At 39.5% G+C, this 27,144-nt stretch overlaps 2 protein-coding genes across 8 annotated transcripts in view; one reads left to right on the top strand and one right to left on the bottom strand.

Moving 5' to 3' along the window:
• ENTREP2 (endosomal transmembrane epsin interactor 2) overlaps positions 1-12,222 on the top strand; it is a 594,790-nt gene extending 582,568 nt beyond the window's left edge. Inside the window, exons 9-12 of one of the 2 annotated variants that reach the window (XM_072616748.1) lie at positions 2,301-2,888; positions 5,711-5,785; positions 7,128-7,447; positions 11,627-12,222. In XM_072616748.1, the coding sequence (XP_072472849.1) occupies positions 2,301-2,888; positions 5,711-5,785; positions 7,128-7,447; positions 11,627-11,815 (1,172 nt within the window). In that variant the 3' untranslated portion in view covers positions 11,816-12,222. The remainder of the gene's footprint in view (positions 1-2,300; positions 2,889-5,710; positions 5,786-7,127; positions 7,448-11,626) is intronic. The other variant, XM_072616759.1, reaches the window with a different exon arrangement.
• Positions 12,223-14,713: 2,491 nt separating this feature from the next.
• APBA2 (amyloid beta precursor protein binding family A member 2) overlaps positions 14,714-27,144 on the bottom strand; it is a 364,180-nt gene continuing 351,749 nt past the window's right edge. For 5 of the 6 annotated variants that reach the window (XM_072616707.1, XM_072616699.1, XM_072616733.1 and 2 more), the window contains 2 exons: positions 22,656-22,796; positions 15,808-16,157 (listed from right to left, as the gene is read on the bottom strand). In XM_072616707.1, coding sequence (XP_072472808.1) covers positions 16,086-16,157; positions 22,656-22,796 — 213 coding nt within the window. In that variant the 3' untranslated portion in view covers positions 15,808-16,085. Of the gene's footprint in view, positions 14,863-15,807; positions 16,158-22,655; positions 22,797-27,144 lie in introns of those variants that run through there. The other variant, XM_072616730.1, reaches the window with a different exon arrangement.

Below are 27,144 nucleotides of genomic sequence, written 5' to 3'. Positions count from 1 at the left end.
CTTCACCCTTCCTTCTTTCTTGTCTCCCCCAGATCTAGTCAGTTACTGAGCTCTATTGATTTTGTCTCTATATAATATTTCTCACATACATTCAATTCTCTATGTTCACACATCCACCACCGTAGTTAAGGTGTTTATCACTTGTCACCTTAAATATTATAATAGTCCCTTCCCTATTTTCAGTCTCTCCTTTCTCCAATCCATAGTTTCCACACAGTTGCCAGAATAATCTTCGTAAAGCACAGAAGTGATCACATTTTCTTGCTGAAAAATCTCCAATGGCTCCTTGTTATTTCTAGGTATCTAGGTGGCCCTGTGAAGAGAGAGTTGCCATTGAAGGCAGGAAGAACTAACCCTGCCTCAGATATTCACTGACTGGGCTAGTCACTTAACCTCCCCCACCCAATTTCCTCATCTTTAAAATGAAAATAGTAATACCTGTGTCCCCGGGTTGTTGAGACTCAAATGAAAGAACATATGCCAAGGGTTTTGCAAGCCTTAAAGCACTATGCAGTATAAATGCTAGCTGCTATTATCGTAGCTGTGATAGGGTAAAGCATACACTCCTCTGTTGGTATTTAAGGGCCCTTCATGATCTGACTTCAGTCTGCCTTTGCATGTATGATTCACAACACTCCACTTTTACTTTCCCTTTCAATCAAACTGGCCTGTTTGTTCTTCTCTAGACTCAGAATTCCATCTCCTGCTTCCCCATCTTTGCACAGACTGTGCCCAATTCCAGAATTGTATTTCTTCCTCACAGCTCCATCTCTTAAAATCCTCCCTTCAAGGATTAGTTCAGGTGTCACCTCTTGCGAAAGCTTTCTTTGATATTTGATGACTTTCTCTCTTCTCAATTAATTAGTTCTCTCTTCTCAATTTAGCATGCGTTTAACTATTTGAATACCCTGTTCCTCATATAAGGTCCTTTAGGGCAAGGACTAGTTTTTTCATCTCTGTTTTGTGTTCCCATCACCTAACATTAGACTTTTCATTGAGTAGACCTTCAGCACACTTGTTGAATTAAATATTTGTTCAAGGAAGTAGAGAAAAGAATGGAGAGATTTCTTTCAAAACTCCTGGTAGTCACAATAAGGAGAACATGGTAGTTGGGTGGGGTGGGGAATAGTTAACAGGACTGAGAATTTTGCTTGTTTTGTTTGAGGCTGTGGAAGTTTGGGGTACCCAGAGAAGACTGGATCAGTGGAGAGGAAAAAACTAAAAATACAGGGGAGAAAAGAATATAAATTATTTCAATTCAACATACAAACAAGGTCCCAGAAGAGAAAGATTGCATCCCCAAGGAGAGAGGAGGAAGATCCACCCTTCCTCGACACAGAGGAAATTTAAGACAGGATCGGGGGTAGTTTAAAGGGTTCCACTTCATAATCTGGCTCTTGTATGGATGTAGATGTAATCCATCCCATTTCTGATGGAGTCTGATGGCCTTAGCACATCCATAAGAAAATAGGAGGTGAGGTCATCTTCAGAGAGGAAGAGGACAACTGACTGGCTCCTAGAACATGCACTGCTAAAAGGAGTTCAAATACTTTGTTTCACGTTAATATCCCTCATGTGGACATGAAGTCTGCATCTATGTTCAGTAAGGCTTTTGTCTTTACTAGTTACATCACTGATTTATGGAGGTCTGGTTGGGGGCTAGAGGTGATTAATTCATTTTGAACAGAATTATCTCTTCTCACCCTGGCAGAAGACACCATTTCCTGGTTGAAAAAGAACCCAGCATTAGTGAACTTTTAAAGGCATCAACTTCTTGTCAAACACTTGTTCAGCCTTGTGCAGAGAGAGCTTTAGTGGTGTTATCTACCCTGTAACCCTACTATTTAATAGGTGGATCCAGTACCCTTTGAAAGACTGAGGTCCAGAGCAAAGGTTGAAGCATTTCTCCATATTCTGTTCCAAACCAATTGTCTCCCATCCAACACTCCCTCCATCCTAGCACCAAAACATACTGGTCACTTGGAACCAGAGAGATGTGTGATACTCACCTAGATATTTAAAAAAGTATTTTTGTAGTATAATTCTATGGCATCCTGTATCTTAGTGTCTCAGAAGGTAAAAAAATCTCCACGAAAGATTTTGAACATCATACAGGAGAAAGAGAAAGAAAAAGCTGACCCTTTCAAACTTCACAGTTTTATATAAAGCAGATAAATACTAGAAGGAATAGATAAAAAGAATTGTAGCATTATTTTTTCCTATAATTTGTGTTTTGATATTTTGTTCCGTCACTTAAAACATTCAATGTTAAAGCTTTTGTTAACAATCTTCTTTTGTAGTTTCCGTTGATAGTACTTCTCTTTTGGTGTCTGAAGTTGCTGACATTCCAGATCATAGCTACTCCTCTGAGGACCTTTGTTCTTTGGAAGTTCAAGGCTCTCTACGTTCTGCAGACTTTTCTCCATATGGTACAATCCGTAAAGCAGGCACAGACAGTAGCTGTACCAGCTTGGATCGCAGTGTGCGCTGCAGGTTGCACAGGACTCACTCACCATGTTCCCCCATGGAGGCTAGAGGCTGCCAGCACAGAGCCTCTCTAGACAGATCTCAGATCCAGGACTATGAGAGTTCACCTCAGAGATCTCCAGACTGTTCTTCTGAGAATTACAGCTTTTCAGAGTCCCAGGGCTCTGTGTGGGAGAATCAATCACAACCACAGTTAAAACAGATGAAAATATGTTGTGGCACCCTTAGCCAGTCTTCTGCAACTCATTCCCAGCCCTCTCTCTGTTCAGTTCCTGCAAATACTTCATTACACCATGGCTGCCCAGAGAGAACTGTCCCTCCAAGACGTGTTAGGAAAAAACGAATTTCAAATATTGTCCGATCTACCAGTGATCCTATTTCATGTTCATCCAGCACAGAAGGTAAATTCTTTTAAACATAATGGCAGGTTGAGGTACACACTGACCATCCCAAAGCTAATTGTACCAGTTGTCACGCTGAAGTATGGAACAACTTGTTTGCATGGGTTTCAGTTCATTATCTATTTTATGCATTTCAGTCTCTTTTATGTAACCTTTAAAAGTTTGGGGCAAAGCAATGTGAGGGAGTCCACATGTGTGAGATTAATAATAGGGTATTGATAATTGTTCTGAATTATATTACCTTTCCACAATGGGCAGAAGAGGATACAAGGTGAGCACAACCTTTCAGACCATGTAACCATAGGGCATCTCATAATACATATTTGAATATAATAAAACACATAGGCAAAGGATAAAGTGTTAAGGGAATAGATTAATTTTTTTAATTTACAGTAAAGAAATGGGAGATGGTGACAAGAAATAGAAACCTGGAAGAAACTGGGATCAGGCACAGTTACATGAGAGAAAGGTTATATATTTTGGTGGAAGGAGCGCTGGATCAAAAGACTTGGATTTCAAGGACATGGGCTAACCACCTTTCCCATTCCAGATCTGTAAAATGAGCCTTCAGTCTGTGGCAACTTGGATTGTCTGTGGCTCTGAACTCTCCCTATGGTTCAAAGTGTTTGTGCCTCTCTGTCTCTGGTGTGTGTGTGGGAAGGACATATTATAAAAACCAAATCAAAATAGAAATAATTTGGGGTTATCTTTTGCTTCATATGACTCATACCCATTCTGTCTTCTAGTTAATATAGTTAATACAGGGTTGACCATGTTGACTCCCAGAAGCTTGGGATGAGATTTCATTGGTGGGAGCCTTTCTACTAAAAGTTAGGTTTGACACAGTAACTCATATATGTAGTTAATGTTGACTTTATCTTAGTTACATTTTAATTTTTGAACTCTCTCCTTTCCACCCTCTGTCCTTCCTCGCTCTGCACTAGAGAAAACCATCATTTAACACACGTGTATATGTGGAAAACCATACTATGCATATTTGTATTTATCAGCTTTTTCTCTAGAGGTAGATAGTATCTTCCTTCATAGGACCTTTCTGGTGGATTTGTATTTTTTTACTATTCAGAATAGCTTGGTCATTCACTGTTTTGTTTTGTTTTTGTGTCATGCCGTATGTCAAGTGGGGAAAAAAAATAAGGCTGAATGTATGAAGGGTGGACTATATACCCATGTTTTTTTCATCTATGTTGCTTATTTTAAATACACAGTTTAATAACTTTCATTGACTTATTATATCACTGATAATTTATTCTTTCGACTTCAAAGTATTTTGTTTTGGTTTTTCTGTTAACTTTCTCTGCAAGAGATCCTGGGTATTAAGTGTAACTCCTATGGCAGCCCAACATAGATAATAAGAACTTGAGTGGCTTATCACCACCAGAGCTACAGATGATTGTTTCTGAAACCCTTTATGTGTATAAAGTTGTTGATGCTGCTATTTTGCCTTTATGATATAGATAGACCTAATAATCGCCCCAACATGAGAAAAAAAGAACCTTTTTCATAGAATAAGTATTAAAGGAAGGATATTTGAGGCTACTGCCTCTGCTTCTCTGCCTAGCATGTCTAAGAACTGAGCTGAAGATTATTGACTGTTTATTTTACGAATTGGATAAATCTTTTAATATGTAAATTATTCTTTAGGAGCAAGTATGATAGCTTCAGAGCTCCACTAACAGAAGGAGCCAGTACATACTGCAATGGTCAAACTGCTTTGCTGTATCGTTACAGCTGTGATAAATTATAACACTTAAGTACCTAACTTGCACCTTAGAGTAATTTTACATGCTGGAATAATCTGACTTTGGCAAACGGATAGTTCCCATAAAGTTTTAGAGTCTCACTGTATAACATGTGCCAAGACTCTCAGCCATGACGTTAACTCCCTCTCTTATCCTAACTTTTCTAAGTGGTGATGAGGATCTGGTGGGTTTTTTCTTTTCTTTCTTTCTTTTTTATTTCCTGGTTGAACTACGTATTCAACTAAAGAGGGTTACACTAGATTTTCATTATAAACTGTGCCCTGAAGGGAGAAAAAAAGTCTTTTAATCTATCTAAAAGTTCAAAATGGCTTTTTGTCTTTGAAAGAGCAATAAATACTCTTCAGACATATGGAAGATTTCTTCCTTGTTTATTTTCATGAATCTAAGATTAAGGGGGTGGATGGGAAACCACCTCAAGTTTGTAGTAATTGTGTTGTGGCAATCAGTGAGATGATCTCAGTTACCTTCCTATTTGAGGTTAAAATGCCTCATTCCTATCCTGATCAGTCCTGATCACTTCTAATACATCGTGTTCTACAAACCATGAAAGGAATTAAGGAGATAGAGGGTTTGATCAGATCTTGAAATGTAAACAATGAGAATCCATCATGTTTGTTGTTTCTCCATCAGCCACATGACTATTAAAAAGAGAAAATTGCCCCCACACAAAGCAGTTTTCCTCTCAATTCAAAGACAAAAACTTTTATCGTTTCTCTTTATTGAAGTGGATACCTTGAGGCTTCCTGAAGAAATACCAAGATGCCTGGAGTGTTTAATAAAAGAAATCAACTAGAGATTGTATCAAATTATTTTGTGTGTCAAAGTAAAGAAAATAACCATTAACTTGAGGTGTTTGAAGGGCTTTAGCAGTGCGTTTTTCCCGTCTAGGGATATATTGCTTGTTTTAAAGGCATTGGCCAGTTGTTTCCTTCAGCTTCTTTTATCATTTACAATTGATTCCTTGGACTTGGAAGGGCTTTTTCTGCTGTTTTCTTAATGCATGTTTCAATATGTTTAATTAAATATTCTCTTTGGTTAAAGGAGATACCTCTTCCTACACACCTCTATATAGCCAGCAAAATGAAGCAGGAATATCTCAGTCGGATTTAGAGACAGGTGAGGTACTGATGTCTAACATCATCTTTGCATGCATGCCTAACTTTTCTATTATCCTATCAATAGGGTAGATGGTGGTATAGTTTGAGAAGGAGAGTTGTTTTATATGTCGTTTTCGTAGATGGTGACTGAGTTGAGTATGCTTCGTTAAATTCAGTTTCTCACATCACAAGATGTAATATTTAAATACACACACACACATACACACACACACACACACACACACCACACACCATCCACATTTCTCTTCCCTTTCACTTAGCAGAGTATATCAGAGAGCATAATTAAGTTCAGCCCTGCATATGCCTACTGATTTCACTGTGAGCTCTCCCTTTGTGAGGCGTCTTCTTGGTAGAGTGGTGGTCGTCACTTGTGCTCTTTCTCCCTCATTTTTAATCTCCCATCGGTTTAAAGCTGAAATGCTTCAGACTATCCATTCGTTTTTGTTTTTTTTTTTTTTTTTGGCTTTGCTTTTCATTCCTTAACTCTTAGTCTAAGTGTGGTGGGGAGGGAGTCAAAATTTAATCCAGTACTCCTTGAGTTAATTGGCTTACCAAAGTTGGACTGGAGACAAACTTAGTTTACCCAGAATTCACCTTGAGAGTGAGACTGAGATACAGTTAGGGAAATAAAATGTCTACTATTGTTTATCATTGTTCTGTGAACACTCTAGTATTCTCACTGTTGCTTTCTGTATTATTTTAAACAATACTTGAGAAATCTAGGGGAGGGGGGAATGACTTTTAAATTTAAAAAAAAAGTTTGGCAGGTTAGCTTCTACAGTAATTATAGGACCTTGTGCAATAATTATTCTGAATCTCAGTGTACTGATTGGCCCTTCCACGTTTAAGAACCTATGATTGCCAAACCTATGTGAGACTGGAGATAGATGGATTTCTTACTAACAAGAAAGGGGGAAGCAGTCTGCTTACTATAATACTATAGATAAAGCAAAAGGAGAATGCCTTTCTAACATCTGTTTCGTATAAAAAAAGATCTCCCAGTCTTGCACTTGACTGCTGACGAATTTACTGCTTTTTCCTTGCTCTGAGTGTGTCTCCTCTATCTTTGGCCTCTAGCTTTCTTATCTTTCAGCAGAGATTATCTCCAAATTAGTTTGCACATAGGGCAATAGGCCCATGCAGGTTTGGTAGTGCCAGGCCTGTGGAGGAGTGAGGGGAGACCACTATCCCCACTTGTAGTCAGGGTCCCAGAGGCTTCTCAGAAAGCTTTCTCCCAGGCATGCTTATGTTTGGTTTTCTTTGGTTTGGACAGCTTGCTTTAGTTTTTGGTTTTTTTTTTTTTATTCTTCAAAGTTGTATTTTTTCCCCTTTATTTTTAGTTTCCATTTCTAGCTCTCACATGGCTGCTTCTGCTTATCAGGACCATTTTTTGCCAGCTGGAAAGCAAAGAGATACCAGGAAAGTTGACCAACAGTTAAAGCCAAAGGCCTTATGGACCATCTCAAAAGAGCAGCCACCCTCTTTAGTGGACCTTAAGGCCTATAAAGACACAAAAATTTTGGTGGCTAAATTTTTGGAACATTCAAACTGTAATCTCCCTCCAGAAGTGCAGCATGTGGTGAACACTATCCGATCAGTCATCAAATCTGATGAACGACACATGGAAGAAGCCATCTTCAGTGCCAACATTATAGACCAGGTATGAGTGTTGCAAGGTCCTGCCACAGTTTTTGACTAGTTGTTCCTTGGAGACCCTCAAGTTCTAAACATGTGGGACAGAGTTGGCAGGAATCTGCTTTAGAAAGGAGCTAAATGACTTCTGTTCAATTTTTAAAAATTTTATCGCCAGCCCCCACTCTCTTCTACTAGGGATTTATAAATACTTGTTTGATTGGCATTAACTGAATTGAATGGAAAAAGGATGCTATTGCATTTTAGGAAAGTAGAATCTGTTTGTGTTTCTGTGGCCTTACCTGGATAGTACTGGCATCTAACCAGGCCCCTGGGATCTTTGTATTCACTGACTCTATTTCCTGCCTCTACTTAGACTGCCCCCCCAAAATCCCATCTCACACAACCATAATGATAACAGAAGTCACTGCCTAGTATATGCAGCTGTCTCTTTACGTTAGTTATAATTTTATTAACTAGAACTCTTTATTTATTATAATCTTTACACATCTACAGTACAATAACTAATGTTCACAATGATTATTTTTGACACACTACAAGATCCTAAAAGCATTTCAGAATAATCTAAGAAAGCTTAAATGATGTTCAGTGTAGGCATGGTTTATTGTCAAGTGTATTCAGTGAGACTTATGTAACGATACTAGTCATTGTATGTGGTTTATGGAATCCACTTCATTACTTGAGAACCACCTCTTTCTAACTCTTTGAAACTAACCATTATAGAATATGGCAAGTGGGCAAGAAGGAAAGGAAACAAGCTCTTATTAAGTACTTACTCTAGGGCAGGCACTGTGTTAAGTACTTTATAAACCTTATCTCCTTTGATCCTTACAACCACCTTGGAAAATAGGTGCTACTTTTATCTCCATTTGACAGTTGAGGAAACTGAGGCAGACAGAAGCTAAGCAACTTGCCCAGGGTCACACAATTAGTAAATGTCCAAGGCTGGATTTGGACTCAGGTCTTCCTGACTCCAGACCCAGTGTTCTGCCCGCTGCACCGCCTAGCCTGTGGGTGGGGAATCTCTAGCTCTCCACTGGATCGAACCATGGCCATCATTTCATCTGACTAAAGGCAGTACCGAAGGGGGTGCTACAGGGGCTTTGAGGACTGCCCAGAACGTCTCCTTCACTCTCCCCTCATTCTCCTGCCCTTAAGAATTCCTAGTTAAAGAAGCATGGGATGCCCACAGGTCATAGGCCAAAGGAACAGTAGCATACAGCAAGGGCAAGTAACCTTGACTGACCCATTCACTTCTGTCTTCAGCTTTCTCTCCCTGTGCTCTCTTCTCCATTTCTCTCCTTCTGTCTCATTCTTTCTATTCCCTTCTCTGGGTCTTTCTTCTGTATTACTGTTTTCCCCTGCTCCTTTTCAATTTCCTTACTCATGGTTTTTAGGTGGCCTTAATATGAACTTGGGGTCTACCCTTTATTCTTTGTTTCATTTGTTGAATGTGAAAAGCAGGTGAATTGGCCATTTTATATTTCTCTCAAAAAAACTGTTTACTTAGATGTTACTTGAGACAAATGATTCTTTTTTTTAATATGTATGAAAGAGAGAGATACCTAGATTTTAAAAAAAGCCACATGGCCTACCCTGGATGCATGTGACCTTTATGTTAACCAGAATAAGTGATTATCCAAAGTAGCACATTCTGCAGCCTTTCAGGTCAGCACAGAGTTTAGCACGAAGGCTACGTTGGCTACTAGCAAGTTCATCAGCTTGCAGAAATCTTAAATATTTTCACTTTTCCTGAAGCCTCCTCCGCTCCTTTAGCTGTCCATGTTGCTCCCTCTAGCTCACTCTTCTGCCTAATAGTTGCCTTTAGCTTTCCCCAAGCTCTCTCCTCAAACACTCTGCTTAGAGACGGAGGAAAAGGTGATTGGCAGCTGCTGTGGCCCCACGCATACCCTGTGCATCAGAGTCTTGTGCTGTCTGTCCTCTCTCTGCTAATGTTGCAGAACCACCCTCCCCCACCTTCCAGCCCCCCAGATTTACCTAATGAGATGTGATACGGGCATCCGTGTGGCTGAAGAAAAGAAGCCTTCTCACTGGGCACACTGCAAGTTTTGGGGTTGTTTTTTTTAACCAGCAAAGGGAATCTGGTACCATATTGAAGTGTTTAAGAATTCAGCAGTGACACTTTTGCTGTGCACATTTTTATTGCTTTGCAAATATTACTGGTCATTAATTCCCAAAGGTTAGGTAGGCCTTTCGATGAAAAACCATAACTTCTTACCAGGAAAGTTCATGAACATCTTATGCAAAAATTTTAAAAAAACCATCTTGTGGTTTTTATTGAGTTCTCTTGAAGTCCAAAGAGTCAAATGCTATTGTAGGTGAGGTTGATAAAAGATTTTAGAGTTCTTCTCCCAGCCTACTGATTCAGAAATGTTTGACTTGGGAATCTCATAACCTTTTCTCTTGTGCTGAGAATCTGAGCTTTCTGTATATAATGGAAGCAATGAGCTACTTCGTGAAGCACATTCCCCTACCATGCACACAGCTTACACTCTTTAACAGGACACACATTGGAGCAGTTGTTGACTCTAAAGAAGAGCCATAGGTGAGCAGGTTCGAAGTCGTACATAACCAGCAGCCACCATTAGAAAAGATGGCATTTGGACTTGATCTTGGGCAGGCAAAACTTCTTCTTGCAGCCCTCCTCCCCAGTGATCTTATGCTCTTCTTTCTGCTAGTTTCCAGTAGAATGCTTCACCCTCCCTGCAATTTGGAATACTTGAAAGGCCATGTTGAAATACCAAGGAATAATAGTGATAGCCAGCAATGATATACACTTACTATGTGCCAGGCACTGTGCAAAGAGCTCCACAATTATTATCTCAGAAGAACACTGGGAAGTAAGTTCTATTATTATTCCCATTCTACAGATGAGGAAACTGAGGTAGACAGAGATTAAGTGACTTGTCCAAGGTCAAGTAGCCAATAAGTGTCTGAGGTCAGGTTTGAACTTAGATCTTCCTCACTCCAAACTCCATATTCTATCCACTGGGGCCCACCTGTCCCAAATGGAATGAGATGCAGAAATAGCCTGCATGTGCTCTGAGCATCAAGCCTTCAGATTAAATTCTCTTGAACAAATCTTTATTAATTGCATTCTAAAATAATGTCATTGATACCCTATAACCAAATTTCACAATCAGAATCCTGTTGTGCAGGCAGGTAGCCAATGGACTGACAAAGTTCATCTTGGTCAGCTCTAACCAAGAACTTTCTTAGTTTTAAAGTCTTACTCTTAAGGAATCAACTGCCCCCTTTAACAGTTATACCTAACATGTTATCATGGAAATAATTAAGAACATAAGATACATATTTCAGGCCCTCCTCCCTGTGCACACAAGGACCAAGCTATCAGATCCAGTAAGATCCATTCTGCTTTATATATCCAATTAAAACAAATTAATTCTTGTTAGGGGCAGCTAGGCAGCACAATGGGCCTGGAGTCAGAAAGGCTCATCTTTCTTGAGTTCACATCCTGGCCTCATGCACTTCTTAGATGTGTGACCCTGGGCAAATCACAATCCTGCTTGTAAAATGAGCGGGAGAAGGAAATGGCAAATCACTCCAATATCTCTACCAAGAAAACCTGAAATAGGGTCACAAAGAGTTGGGCAGGATTGAACAACTATAGTTTTGTTAACCAGCTTCTTGTTTACTATGTGAACTATGTTTACCGTGTGACTGACCGTGTGAAAAAGCTACTAATAGCCCCTTAAGCAATATACTTTGGAATCTTGATTTTCCCAGAGGTTATAGTAACTGTAGCCATTAAGAAAAAAGTATCTGTGACTGCTGCTATTGACACTTCTGGAGATTAGGAACCACAGATTAACTTGTTTTAATCTTGTTGATACACAGTAGACCTTGATAGAACTAAAGTGATAAAGACCTAAAATGAGCACTTTGCCATTTCTAGCACAAAATATCCCCAGCAGGAACCATTTAGTCTGAACCATTTTCAGTTCTCTTTCTATGTGGTCATGGATAAAGAAAACTGATGTCTTAATTCGTGTGTGTGTGTGTGTGTGTGTGTGTGTGTGTGTGTGCTCTGAGTTTTTTTTTAACTCCACTCTTCTGATACATTTTTAAAAATACAATCTTTCAGAAGTGAGACTTCCTTCTTCCATCATTTTCCTTGTTCTTTCCCTATCTCTTGTATTAACAGGTCATTGCCAGTTCTCAGCAGAATGTGACTCTCTCTAGAAAACAGCTTCAAGAAGACCTCCATCTGCGAAGCTGTGGTGCCCTGAGCTCCTCCCCGGTTGCTTTCTTGCATAGGGTACGCCTCCCTCTCAGTCTAGAAGGAAACAGCCCCCAGAGTTTTGTTGAAGCTTGCCGGGAGACCATAATTTGATGGTGAACTAGATGGACCTAGGAAAAACTGATCCTGACCAGAACATTCCATTTTGCCCTCCCAGACCTGAATAACCACCTCAAAGGAGGACGGGTTGGGGATGGGGAGAAGGCAAAAGCATCATCCAATGAGATTATATTTCTTATTTGTCTGAAAGAGGATAATGCAGATTTTACTGAATGCCCAAATTTAACGTATGTTCTCATGTAACAAAAGGCATTTTCCAAATGAATTATTTTTGCTCAGATGTGCTTGTTTAAATGTTGCTGTGAGGTAATTTCCAGGAAACCCCCTCTAAGCCACAAAAGACCTGTCTGTACAACTTGAAAGTTGTATTTATTTCATGTACCTCGCAGTGTTTTAACAATCATCAGTGTTTTAATAAAAAGTATTTCTGACTCTTGCTTCTCCAAGGACTGATTGGAGTCGAATCTGCAGAGGACGATACACGTGTTATTGCGGAGGCTCTGAATATCACCACATTTTCAGGTTTCTGTATATGTTTAGCATGTCAGACTTATGGATGAGCCCAACAAAATTTAAGAAATGAAAGGAGTATATTGTCCTAGCTTTTCTCAGAATTGCCCTCAGATGTACTTAAGAGTTTCAGAAACAGTACCTAAGTGAAGGGTGAAGGGGTAGACTGGGCATGCCCAAAAGGTGCCATCCAAAGACCATGTCAAGGCATTTCCCATAAAGCTACCATACCTCCAAACTGTGCATATGACTTTAATTATTTTTGCAGGCTTCCCTGCTACAAATTCAGGGCTATCGCTCAGAGTTGTCCTTAAATTGAGGCTTTTTTCAGATATGATTTATTTAATGAGAATATGGTTCCTGGTGCAAGAGCATTTACATTATTTCCCCTAACATGGTACGTAGTGCAAAAAGTACTACTAAGTAGAAGTCTTAAAAGTGCCATCTTGCAAAAATTTAATCTTGTAGCTCATTGGGGTGAGAAGCACAGTCAAGTTTCAGACCTCAGTGGGTCATTGACTCAATGCAAATTAGATAGGCCTGATAGGTAAGACTTTCCTACCAACACATGCAGAGATACAAGCTGGCTGTGGGTCACATGGATGGTGTGTAAGTGGAGTCATTTAATGGAGCTTTCCTTCTGGAGTTCTTGATTTAATCCCAGGTAAATCTAAACTCAAGTTCTTTTGTGACATCATAATTAAATAGAAAGCCCTTTCTGGGGAAACAACATAGAAAATATAAATTAATCTATCTCTGAGATGAGCAACAGTCTAGCATTTTTCGCTTCCTGTTATACTCAAAGAACTTTATAACATTCCCAATTCATCAGAGTGGTTTTAATTAGAGAAGGAAATCTTGCCGGAATTTCAAATTGAATTTCCCACTTCAAAAAATGAAAATTATATTTTGAGTCTATTAATGTGGACTTCCTTGGAGAGGAAGGAGATGCCCACCGCCATTGCTGCAGAACTGGCAGTTGATGCTTATTTGAAAGGTTGTTCTTTTTATGCTAGCGATAACACAATTTGTAGCTTAAACATGATTTAAATACTTCATTTGCTGCAACCCAGGTAAACAAAAGCCTTGTTCTCATCAGCTCGTCTATCTCCCCCAGAAAAAACAAAACAAAACAAAAATGATACATGATAATTCTGCATTGTTGGTAACATGACTTACCAGTGCAAAATGCTCAATCTAACTCTTGGTGCTGAAGAGAACTGTACCTCTAGGACTTGTGACCTTGAAGAAAAGGAGCTTACTGAATGATGGAAATACTGCATAACTCATAATAAGTATATCCTGAGAGCCAAAGAATTTTATAAAGCAAATAATATTTGTTTAGCACTTTATAGTTTTATGGTGCTCTCACATCTCTCATTAGGTCCTGAAAACATATCTGTGAGGCATCAGACCTGGAGTTCAAATTTCATTGCTGCTACTTTGCTACATTTATAACTTTGGGCCACTCAACCTCTTCTGGACCTCCATTCCCTCCTTTATAAAAAATGGTATGGAACTAGGTTTCACTTAAGTCCCTCCCCACCCCCACCCGTCAGACTCTTCAATCCATTAGCCTGTGGCTTGCCCAAGATTATTGTTGCTCTCATTTCAGTTTTATTTGACTCTGTGACCCCCATTTGGGTTTTTCTTGGCAAAGATACTGGAATGGTTTGCCGTTTCCTTCTCCAGTTCATTTCACAGATGAGGAACCTGAGGCAAACGGGGTTAAGTGACTTGCCCAGGGTCATATAGCTATAAGTGTCTGAGGACAGATTTGAACTCATATCCTCCTGACTTTAGGCCTGGCACTTGATCCACTGCACCACCTAGCTGCCACGTTGCCCGAAACACTCTCACTAGTAAAGGCTAGAGCCAGGAACCTAGTACACATCTTGGAGTTAAAACAGCTAAATTTCTGTCCCCATCCCCTTAAAAAATCAAACCCACACATTGATGGTCTTTAGGTTCCCTGAGATACGGAGCTTCTCTTGATCTTGGTCATGCATCATTCATTTAATCATTAGGCAACACAATGCAAAGACTGCCTTCTAACTAGGATAGGTAGGAGATAAGCAGATAACAGAAGAATATTCTCACCCCCAAAAAGTGAGTTTAGCGAAATCAGTTGCCATTACTGAAATTATTTTAGCAGATGCATTTTCAGTTACATTGATGTGACGCCACAGTGACATCCAGTGGCAACCATTTGTGCTAATAGCAAGAACACAGTCCCTCTGAATTTCATCCCTGAGAGCTCTTGTGCTCTGCAACCCATTTAATGATGATGGGATGGGATATTTAATAGCAGTTGGAATTACTGAATAAAGTAGTTGTGGCACTACCTTAAAGTAAGACCAAAAATCGTAAGAGATGCTGGCCATTAAATCCTCAATGAACAAAACAGTAGAAACAAGCACCTTTTGTTTATTACTTCAGATTTATTAGTGGGATTAGCTTAATTCTTTCCTAAGGTCAGTTGCATGCAACACATAGGTTACTCCTTGAAATACAGTAATCCTAAAGCTTTAGTTACTGCATGGTAAGGCTTCTTAAGTCACAGTGTATTTCTTCAAGGCCGTGGCCAAAAAAAGAAAAAAGAAAAATCAAGACAAAATGACATCAATTAACATTTATCTCAGTAATGAATACAATTTGACTACATTTTACTCTATCTATACACATTCTAATACTGTTGATGACAGCTCCTTGCTCACCCAAGATAACTTGTATCCATGACTCGTTGCCTTAGGAATAAAGGGGTGATGGGAGGAGGAGGGCTGTTGCCATTTTTTTAATGTGTAAATATATATTCAAAGGACAGTAAGAATTCTAGAGCAGCTCTACTCCTCTCCAGAAGTAACAGGTAAGCATGGCGTGACCATGGGGAGCACTGCATGGGCTGCAAATGGCAAGGAGTAAAATGCCCAAAGTAGCATTTGCACTGGTTGTGGAACATGTCTAGTACAAGAGCAGCAGTCTTGTTCATGATGATTCAAAGTCTTAAATCTGTAGGAAGAGTTTGTCAAACTGAAAAGTCAAAAACATAAATATGTATCTAAATAAATATTTTGAATTTTTACATTGTGGCCATCATCCTTTATTTAACACAGGAAAGGCTCCTTTTGTGTTATGAAATAAACACACTCATGTCTTGCCAAAGTTTCATTACCAGTTACATACTTGTAGTAATGAATGCTAGGGGATACTGCTGTGGCTGGGGATTCTACTTTGGAAGCAACTGAGTCTCCCTCACACACACATTTTACACCATCAAATAATACCTCCATTAGCTCAGTTTTTGAACCTCGAGGGACTGGATTGGCTAGTGGCATCTGGTAAGCCAGCCATGTTAAGATTTATTTTTCTTCACTGTATTTTCTTCCACAGACCCATTCATCAAACAATCACATTCACCACAGTTTCAAGTATGACAGACAGACATCTACTATGCCACACAAAGGTACAAATAAATATTTCTGTGGTCATCTGCAATGAGAAAACAGTTCAGAATATGTTGTAAAATACTTCAGTGTTTTACAAAGATCTGGTGTCTGTGACTCTGGTCATCAGTAAAGACACATCACTTTTTTTTGGCAAAAAGAAAAACAAGGAAGTGGGGGGAAAGGAAGACACGCAGGGAAGCCTGTCTGGTCACTGGGTTGCCAATTCAGGTCCTTCATAGCCTTTTGTTCTTAGAAAATACAAGCTGTCCTATGTTGTTCAGAGTTCGTTCAGTTCAGGTGGGGATCTTTGACTTGCCTTTAGTTCTTTGATGAAAGTCAGATTTAGGCTAGATGTACAGGGGTGTCTCTTGCCCAGTGAGAAGCCTGAACATTGCAGCTGGCATTGTCTTCATGTGAATCTGTTAATTGAAAGGAGATTTAAAACATGGATTTGTAGCAGAACTTTGTGCCTTCTGTCCACTGCCTTTGGAAGCCCCTGTTTCCCCCTTTCCCTATATCCCAGACTTGAGAAGTAAATCAATTGAGAACAAATAATTCAGCATATAGCTAGATGTGAAAATTCCTTCGGGAGAAAAAAAACTTTAATGGTTTCCGAGAGCCTTCTACTTAAAGTATATGTCTTTAAGAGAGCTTGAAAAAGAAAATTATGATTTAACCAATGCAAAAGGTGATTTAGAATACATTTTACGGTGTTTCAGGCGATTAAGTTTTTCCTATCCCTGACGCTTTATGGTTTTATATATACCACTAAGTGCCTTTTCCTCCCTTTCAGCACAAGTTGATCCTGGGGAATTGAAACATTTGATTTTTAATTTTGACTACAATTTAGGTTTTCAGTTGAGAAGATGCTGGTGCAGTAGTGGAGCTCCCCAAAGAAATCTGAAATGTGTTTGTTTGATTTGATGAAAAGGGAAACAAAAAGGTATTTTCAAGAACAAGATTTCTCTAGGCGCTTGCTCAGGAAAGGAGGCACAAGTCCCAACACACTTCTCTGCTTTTCCCAACTCAAACCAGCAAACAATGGGCTTGTTTATTTTTGGAGTAAACTGCTCAAAGAGAGAGTAATTTTGCTCTTCCCAATCTTAACCCGGTAAGCAAACTGCCATATTGAGCACAGAAAATAGTAGAGGGAACATGTTATTTTCATCTTCTGGGTTGCCCTTTTATTCCTAAAGAAGAGTTTTCTCATGATATATTACAAAGAACCATCAGACAGGACTGGGCTATGGGGGTGGGGGGGGGGGGCAGTGGTCTCTGATATTCACAAGGTGTGTCTCACCCTTGTTACCAAAGATCCTCCTCCCATCTACCTCATCCTACAAACTCATCTTTACCTTCACTGAGGTCTACCTCCCCATCCCCAAACCTTAGCCCATTCAGTGCTCTCTGTGCCCCAGTTTTTATTGTGAACAAATTCTTCTGGTCTTTCACATTTTGTTGGCAGCTCTCTCCAAAGGTAAGCACGCCATTCCTTCTCTCCCCAGCACTCTGAGCCCACATGAGTGAGCGGCTCATTTCTTCCCCACTGACACATGAAGTCAGCTTTTCTATCTCCTCTCCTCTACATTTCTCTTTGAACTGCCAACCTCCAAGTCAGCTCTCACTTTCTTCAATGACTTTAACACCATCCCATTTTCTTCATGACAATTCTCCTTGATATCATCCTTAGCCCTTGACATTCTGGTGACCCTTACATAAAGTCATATGAATAGCAGCTTCTCCATATCCATCTCCCTGTCCTCAACTCATATCCTACCATTTTGGTGCCCACATCAAGGTCACACGTCACCATGTTTCATGACTGCTCCACTGTGAAGATTTCAGACTCTGATGTATTTCCTGCACCCGCATTTCTATTCAAATTGTCCTGATCCCAGACATTCCTCCTATGATGTTTTCTCTTCATTACTGACCTACCTGGAAGCTCATGTTCAGCTAACAGATGAACTTACCTCTTACTTTGCTCAGAAGATGGAGGCTTTCCAACATAAACTTTCTCTCAACTTTTTCTTCTCTACCTGTTTAACTCTTCTACCTGTACTCTTGATTGTACCACCAAAGCTTTCATCCTTTATTCCAGGTTCCCACTCTCTGGACTATTTAGTCTCCACTAGTATTTTTTCACAGAATCTCAGTATTAGAAGGAACCATCTATTTCAGCCCATAACAGAGCAAGAATTCCTCTACAACATATCTAACAAATCTTTATTTCAGCAAGGGGAAAACACATTATCACTCCTAAGGTATCCCATTCAATTTTGGGGAGCTCTGTTTATTAGGGTGATTTTCCAGACATCATCCCTAAATCTCTTATGGATGTCTTTCCCTAAACTATGCATTTTGTGCTTTTCTTAGGAGTATTAATCATTTAACTGTATTAAAAAAATAAGACAGTATGTGTTTACATATCCTCCCTAGTAATTATAAGCATTGTGAGGCCAAGAATTTTCTTATTCATCATTTGCCTATTCCCTCAGTGCTTAGTACAATATAAATGTGTTGAATCAAATGAAATCCAAAGGGAAATTTCGCATGGGATATCTATCAATAATCAAAATTCATATTTTGACTTATCTAAAAAAGGAACTATCATCTTTGATGAATAAAAGACGAATCAAGTGATTTGTGAATAGAAAAGAGATGCCAGGTGAGTTTGATACGGGGTGAGGGAGAAAGCAAGGCAAGGATTTTTGCTTGAAAGGAGGTGGCTACTTGATTGCTGCTATTTCCATAATTAATTACAGGTATTCAATTACCACCTTTTTTCTCAAGGTCACTTCATTAATAGCATTTCTAATATTAGCTATGATTTCCTTTATTATTTTTAATAGAATGATTTGAAATATAATAGTCATACATTCTCTTTCCCTTGTTTGCTGAAAACAAAAAAAGAATAGATGCTAGCTAATGGAACCCCTTGTAATCACAAAGATGTCTCCTATAAACAATTCTGTAGCTGTCATGTCTACATACAAGTCATCCTGTTGTAGACGGAAACTCATCCATCAGTCTGTTGAGATCATTGTCTTAGGTATCATGGAAAGTATAAAAAGATTAAAGGGAGGATTGGAAAAGAATGGAACACACTTAGGGAAGTAAAAGATGTTTAGGGATCCCAAGATGAAGCAATATATAGGGGATAAAGTAGAACAGATTCATGTGGGTTAACTCCTGACTTATTAAATCTGTAAACGTGAAATTCCAAAGTGATCTCCTAACCCCATCATCCATTAGAAACAAAACAAAACCCAGGAAAAGTAGCCTCTAAGTTGATTAGCTGCTGAGACAGAAATGACTTTACACAGAAAAGGATACCTCTCTTAACCCCTCTTAAGATGGTTGCACTATAGTGCAGCTTTATCTAGCTTGAGAAGGAGCAGAGAAGCCTAGAAATAAATGTTCCTTCCCATAGCTTCTGCTATTAACTGCTCAGGACAGTTTCTGGACAACATAATAGTTAAATAGCCTTCAAAAGGAATTTAGTTATATACTACATAAAGCAGAAGGGAGAAAGGATTTGGTGAAAAACCCCCATGGACAATTAGCAAGGCTGAAGAACAACATTTAATTGCATGCAAGGCCAAATTCAAACCACCTGGAATTTTCCCTCTATAAATATGGGAAACATTGGACTCAGAAGGAGCACCTTGGGAATTTGGAGGACTGGGCAAGCCAATGCTGCAGCATGACCCACAAATTCATCTTCTCTCACACCCAGCCAAAAGACCAAAAAAGACATAGTAGCTTAGCATTCTAGGTTCCTTCCAAGATTACAGATGAGGAAGAAAGTTATCCAAAGTTATTAAGATGGCAGCAAGAAGGAGAGGTGTGTGAATTATGGCCATTCCTATTCTTGCAATAATGATCCTAGGGAATGGTTCTTTTCCATTCTGAGGAATAAGTCTTTGGTTGAGGTTCTAAGGGAATACCTGATTAGGAAATGTCAGGAACTCTCTTTTTGATCCCATCCCAGAGGCTACAAAAGCCAAAAAATTGGCTTTTTCAGCCTACTTGCCTTACAGAATGGTCAAGAAAAGCCAAACATAGGTCTCAGACCAAAAGTTTCCTAAAAAACCAGGTAAATTACCACATACTGCACCTGAACAGACAAAGAAAGAAAAGATTTCAGGATGCAGCTCTAGGAATGCTACTTGAAAATTCAGGGGAAAAAGGAAAGAAACATAACAGAATCTTGAACACTGATGCACATTTAGAGAAAACATTTAAAATGAAAAATCAGTCAATTTACAGTTGCTGCTATCCATTGTGCAGCAAAACTCCAAACCTATCTGAAGCAGAAACACTGTCAAACTTTTACCTGGTAGACTGCAAGGTCTACAATATCAATGAGTCAACAATTTGACGTGGCAGCTAAAAAAAAAAAAACATTCATAGGCTGCATTATAAGAGGCATAAGTCTAGAAAAGGGGTGAGAAAAGCTAACTCTTTACTTCCCTGATTAGGCCATATCTGGAGTAGTGTGTTCAGTGCTGGGCAGCCTAGTTGTAGGAAGAATATTGACAAGCTGGAATGTGTGTAAAGGGCCCTGGGACTGTAATGCAAGAATCAATGAAAGGAACAGGGAATATTTAACTCAAAGAAGAGAAGACTTCAGGGAAAGTGTGATCACTGTCTTTAAAGATTTGAAGTATTACAACATAATAACTAAATTACAATTATTTTGTTTAGTATTGGGCCAGGAACATTGTAGAAGGGATCCTAAGAAGTCACAGGTTGAACTACTGGCCTCCAAAGGTACTTCCTTCCCTCTCTGAAATCAAGGAATTAGCTCAACAAGCAATAAAACAAGGTTGTGGGCTCTACACAGTCCGTTCCCATTTCCAGAGCGGTCTTGGGTCACAGCCTCATTAACTTTTCTCACCTCCATATTCTCCATAAGGAGAATAAACGTGATAACATGCATGTATATATAAATGCGCATATATGTGCGAGTATATGTGTGAGTATATAAATGTGCATATATGTGGGAGTATATGTGTGTGTATATATATATATATATATAAATGTGTATATATGCACATTTTTAAGGCCATTGCAGTTCAAAAATTATATTTTATTGGGACTGTTAATGTAAAAACCAAAACATATATAATTGTAAAAGTATACTTCATATGTACACTTCTACATATTTTATCAGCTTTAATATATGAAGATGTTCTGATTTGTTATCATCAAAAGGACGACACAGAGCTATTTTTCCAGAACCTGTGACTGGCTTTGCTAATGCTACCTAATCCCTCTTTCCCTTGCCCCTGGTGACTAATGCCATATTTGCAAGATGACTGGCCAGAATAAGAGGATAGCTTGTGGCCTTGAACTTGAATTTTTCTCTAACTGAATTGAAGCCAAAGCATTGGTGTTTTGCACATCATGCTAGAGCAACTGATCTAAGTAGTTCTGACACATATATGAACAAATAAATCACAGTTAGCAAAACATATTTTTCAAATTGGCACACTGCAATAAGGAATATTTCGATAGGATCATCCTTGATTTTAGCTTCTCCATCAGCCCAATAATCTTTTTTCCTTGCACATTCATTCACCCACAGGGCTCATCAAAACCTCAAGTCTTGTTTACCAGTCACTAATTTTTAAACATGCTTAGGAATGATGAAAAATAGAGAGAGACACTTTAATCTCCTCACCCATCTCCAGTCAAGCCTGAGAAGCACCGCAAGATGAAAGGATTATAAAACCCATCAGTCTGCATTCTCACCTCTTTGAATATCAATTCATCACAGGACTAAAAACTTGGAAACATTTTTCATTGCTCCCAGCCCTTTGCTACGCGATTGATTTCTCCATCTCCGTGAAGTTGATCACTCCAAAGGGGGCTGACATGTCAACGATTCCACTTAGGAAAATCACATTGTTTCCTTTTAGAAACCATTTGTAAAAGGAGACTTAATGGCATCTTATCATTTCTCTCCTTCCTTCCTTGAAATGACGCTGCCAGTAACTGCCAACAACACTTCCTCCCCTCTTATCCCAGAGGTACCTGACTTAGTGTTTCAACAGAGTGCTGAATGTGGAAAATTGTTTTTAAAAAAAAGGCAATGAGAAATGCTGTCAAGAGCTCTAATGCTGTATCACAACAGCTGAGTCAGAAGCCAGAATGGAAAGGGGAAGGACATTAAATCTGCGAGTAGAAAATGCTCCAGATGTCCACAGCAAGGGGCCAATAAGATGGGGTTTGGGCGTTGTGCCAATCTGCAGGCTGAACAGAATGACTCAAATCTTACCTAAGCCCACCTTCTTCCTAGAAACTAAGGCTTGCCTAGGTGGTTTAGAGTCATGAAAGGCCTGTTTTTTAATTCCCAGCGAAGGCCTCCTAGATTCTGCTTGAGTCTGAATCAGATTCTGAAAACATCTAAGTAGCTGCTCAGTCCTTGGTAACAGCATATGTGGTACAGGTCCTTGATCTCCTGTGTCAACCGAAATAAGATTTTGACGAATCAAACGAAATAAAGGTGTAATGCAAATGCCTAGTTGGTATTATAATTTGGTATTCCCATGGCAAATCCACTCATCATCTGTGAGAAGCTGCTAATACTGCTCAGTCGGATTGAAACAATCCTCCCTTCTAAATAGCACAAGTTCAGCTTGGGTGCAAACAGAATAACTCCCGACAGAAATAAGCAAATCAAGTTCTTGGTAGTGATGGTCTCAGAGGGGATATATTAAGTGAAAATCATCTTGGGAAAGGCAAAGTTCTTCTGGAAAAGACTCAGGGATGCACATCAATTCATATGGCCAACCTTATAAGGAACCATTCACTCCCCAAACTTTTTGTTCCCCAGACAACACCGATGTAAAGTTCATTGGTTGTGATTTAGACTTTTACATCAGGAGAAAACAACAGAACACTCTTACCTCTCCTACTGAGTTAGACAAAGCCTGAACTATCTTCTCATGAGCTGTGGCCACAACACTTTGTCCATTGATTTCAATGATCCGATGTCCAACTCTGACTCCTCCTCGTTCTGCGATTCCCCCTCTCATGAGGCTGCAAATCTAACCAGAGGAATTAATGATTAATATGGCTAGCAAGTGCTATGCCAAAAGAATGACTTCTGGGGAACATGTAGTCCTGAATGCAACACATAAGTCAACTTAGGAAAGAGATCAGAGCCACAATGGGAAAAAGTAATGAATTAATTAATCATAACTTGAATAAAAACACCCCCAAAATCAACATCTTTAATTCAAACATTTCTTGAACACCTATTATGTGCAGTATCCCTCGCTGAAATGTTCCATTTTGATTTTTGTCTGAAAACACAAGGTTCTGAGATTGAATAGATAGTTACCAGTAAATTATTGTCTTTCATATGCATAGAAGATTATTCTGATGGACAAAATACCTGATTACAAGTATCTAATGTAAAGTTGCTACCTTAGCACCCACAATAGAAGTCATAATTGGTTATTCTGTACTTAGAACAAGTGAAATGAAAATTGATTTCCATTCCATTCAGTGGAGTAAGGGTATCAGAGACCTTGGGACCTTCCAAGACCAGTGTTAGGGAGGGAATCACTGTGTGAGGAAGCAGGGCAGGATCTGGGCTGGGAGAAGAGCTCAACCAGGGTTCCAAAATGGGTGGGGTAGAAGCATTGTATCAGTTAGGTTCTTACTTTAACAAATTCTTGCTAAGTAGACGCTAAGGTCCATGCTATTTTTCCCCATCTAAAAAATTCAGAAGGTGAGAAGGGAGACAAACTTCTTTACATTAAGGTGTCAATGACTGATAAGGCTGACTGTGTGACTCTCCTAAAAGCTGATATCTTAACTGGTCCCAGAGGCTGATGAAGTACAAGTGCTACTGGTTCTCTGGGCAACCCTGGTTGCCCTGCCTTAAACACAGATCTGATTCCCTATCCCAAGGGTCCAGGAAAGCTCAGAAACAGCAAACAGACATCCCCTTTGGCCTTTATTGCCATTTTCCCTCATTGGGGATGTTCCAGAAATTTCTATTTGAAAAATATCAATCAAAATAATTCCTCATTGTTTTAGCTCAGACTTATCACTGTAACAAAGAAACCAAAAGATTAAAATAACCAATATTAAAGGGAATTTGTGGGGAATTGGAGGGGAAAGACACAGAATACACTGTTACTGTAGTTCAGAAATGGGACAACCAATATGGAATTATAGCTAAAAAGTCATGAAGCTCTACGGGTACTTTGACCCAATAACCACAAATGGGCCTAAAACTCAAGAAGGTTAAAGATGGAGAGAAAATGCTTATATATACAAAAAATACTTACAGCAGCATTTTTGTGTGTATCTGCAAAGAACTTGGAATGCCTATTCACTGAACAAGGCATGGCAATGTTAACATAATAGAATATTATTATGCTATGAGAAAAAGCAGATATGAAGAGACATAGAAATTGGGAACACTTGTATGAACTTATGTCAAGCAAAGTAAGGAGAATCAGGAGAAAAATGTTTATGATGGTGATAATAATATGAAGGAAAACAAGATGAACAGACCAGATTTCTGATCAATGTGTAGACCAGTTGTGACTTCAGAGGATTCAATGGCATGCCTACCATCTCTTGAGGTGCAGAATGAGGCATACATTTTCAGACGGGTGCAGTATGGTGGTTTGCTTTGTTTGACTATAATTACAACAAGGCTGCTACCTAAGGAGTCACTGGGAAGTAGCAGTGATATGAAAAAAGGACATCATAAAATATTTTTTAGAAATTCATTTAACTATAAAGGCCTGTGTTAAATGTCATTCTCTTTTAATACATTGCAAGAGAACGTTTCAGGATGAGCCATTGGTCCAATTTGGTTAGAACAAAAGAGTATATAATAGGGAATAATGTGAAATAGGGGTAGAACATTAGGTTGGAAGTATATTTTCAAGGGCCTTAAACTAAACATGTTTCCCCCCCCCCTTTTTTTTAACTTCAACCTCTCTGCAAGAAAATAAAGGAGAATATTTTATTTGTGGGGAACCAGAGGCCCTGGGTTCAGATCTAGCCCTGTGACCTTGAGTAAATCATTTCTCTGGACCACACTTTGGTCATCTGTAAGATGAGGGATTGTATTAAATGACCTCTAAGATGTTTCCTCCACCTGTAAAATACTATGATTTACTCATCAAGTTATTACACTTAAAGAAACCTCAGAGATTATCTCATCAGGTATCCTTGATTCAAATACCAGTTCTAAGAAGAGAAATGGAATTAATGATTCTAGAGATGAAAAGACTAAGGGGAAATATGAAAGCTGTCTTCATTATTTAAATGTAGAAGAGAAAGTGAACTTGTTCTATGTGCAGAGGGTAGGATTAGGCCCCAATAGGAATGTCCTTGTCATCTGGAGAATCTAAGCAGCACATTTCAAAAAGGAATTGGAGATATTTAGCCTGGAGAAGGGAAGACTCAAATTGTGGTTTGGGGAAGGGATGGCAGCTATCTTCAATTATCTGAAGGGTGATATATAGACAGCATTGCTCAGCAGATAGGGTGTAGGATTTGGAGTCAAGAAGATCTGGATTCAGTTCCTAAGTCTGATCCTTCTTAGCTGTGTGACCACCAGGCTGAGGCTTCGGGAATACATCCCATCTTGACTCAACCTTCCCATACCAGCCAGGGCCTGGGGCAGAATTGTTTTTACATACTGGGAGTGGTAAGAAGATCAACTGTGCAGAAGCTAGCACATTCCCTTTATCTCCTCTCCAAAACCCTGTGATTGAGTCAGGCTGACTAGTCTATGACTCCCCTTCCCTGCTGTCACTCCTCAATTTCTCATCCCTATTCTCTTGTCCTTGATCCTATCCCCTCCCATACTGCCCTGTCCACAACCTTGTCCCATCAATCAACCACTCTCTCTAATCTTCATTCTTTCTTCAATTACCAGCTCATTCCCTGCTACCTATACATTGGTCCCCATTCTTGACACCTTTGCAACATCTGACACTATGGTTCATATCTCTCCTCCTTTATCCATGTCCTTTTTTCTCCTCCTCAGTATCCTTTACAGGATCCTCTCCTTAAATGTGGGGGCACTCCTGAATCTTCTTCTCTTGTCTCTTTTTTCCTCTTTCCCTTTCATCATCTCCCATTAGAAATTATCATTTCTAAACCAATGAAACCCAAATCTACAAATACAGCTATCATCTCTCTCCAGAGTGTCACTGGCATATTCAACTGCCTGCTAGATAGCCCCACCTGGATCTTCCACAGGCATTTCAAAATGAGCAGGTCCAAAATAGGACTTATCTTTTCCACTAAACCATGGACTCTATTGTTTCCTTGTTTTAGGACTGCTAGTGCCTTCCCAAATCCCAGCCCTGAGTTGCCACGCTTCTGTTTCTATATGAGGGCTGCAGAGAACCTCCGGACGAATTCACGCAACCATACTAAATGATCCCCTCTTTCTAATTCTCCTATTTTTTCTGAGGGTATTCTCATCCTTCTAGGCCCCAGGGTGACCTGGTATAACCTCTGCATCATTGATGACTGCTACTTTTCCCTCCATCACCATATCCACTGAATGGTCTATTCTCCCATACTTGGAGCTCCCATCTGTCCCTTTATCAACACTCTAGTTCAAGCTCTTGTTACCTTTTCACCTACATTATTGCAATAACTCCCCAAATCTCTCTTCTCTCCAATCTACCCTTCATAAAGCTGCCAAGTTGATGATCTTAAAATGCAGGTCTGATCATGAGACTCCCCACTAAGGAATCGTGAATACATCCCTACTGCCTTAAAAAGAAAATACAACTTCTTGGATGGGCATTTATAGTCTTTTACAATGTGGTTCCAGCCTACTTTTCCAGCTTTGTATGGTGTAACTCTCACAAACATGCTCTGTGTTCTAGCCCAAATGGCATATGTTCATGTACAAATCCAACTAACATGCCTTTGCATAGGCTATCACTCATGCTTGAAATGTTCTCCCTCCTCATCTATGACTGATGAAGCAATAGCTCCCCACTTCCAGTCACAGCCCAGGTACCCATCTTCAATAGGAGTCTGTCTTTCATAATTCTCCCCACCCCCACTGTAAGTGCTTTCTTCTCATCCCTAGAAAATTACTTCATATTTTCTTTGTGTATCTATAGCAGGGGTGACCCAAGGAATCCTTCATTAATTTACTGTACTGGAAGAGCAACCAAGGAGTGTTTTGCTTTTAAAGATCACAGAGGGCTCAGTGGATTTCTCAGCAAGAATCTGTCCCCCTTTACACTCAATGAACAAACATCATCAATTCAGCTCCAGTTATTCTGAACCAATCAGGGGAGCTCATTCACTATGTGTTCCTATCAAGAAACAAGTTCCTCAGAAAAGGACCAGTGGGCACATTCAGCTCCAATTCAGCGAATCAGTCAGGGTTTC

The sequence above is a fragment of the Notamacropus eugenii genome, chromosome 1 (assembly GCF_028372415.1).
Source record: "Notamacropus eugenii isolate mMacEug1 chromosome 1, mMacEug1.pri_v2, whole genome shotgun sequence".
NCBI lineage: Eukaryota > Metazoa > Chordata > Mammalia > Diprotodontia > Macropodidae > Notamacropus > Notamacropus eugenii.
Note: the sequence above shows the minus strand (reverse complement) of the source record. Positions and strands in the feature narration are given on the sequence as shown.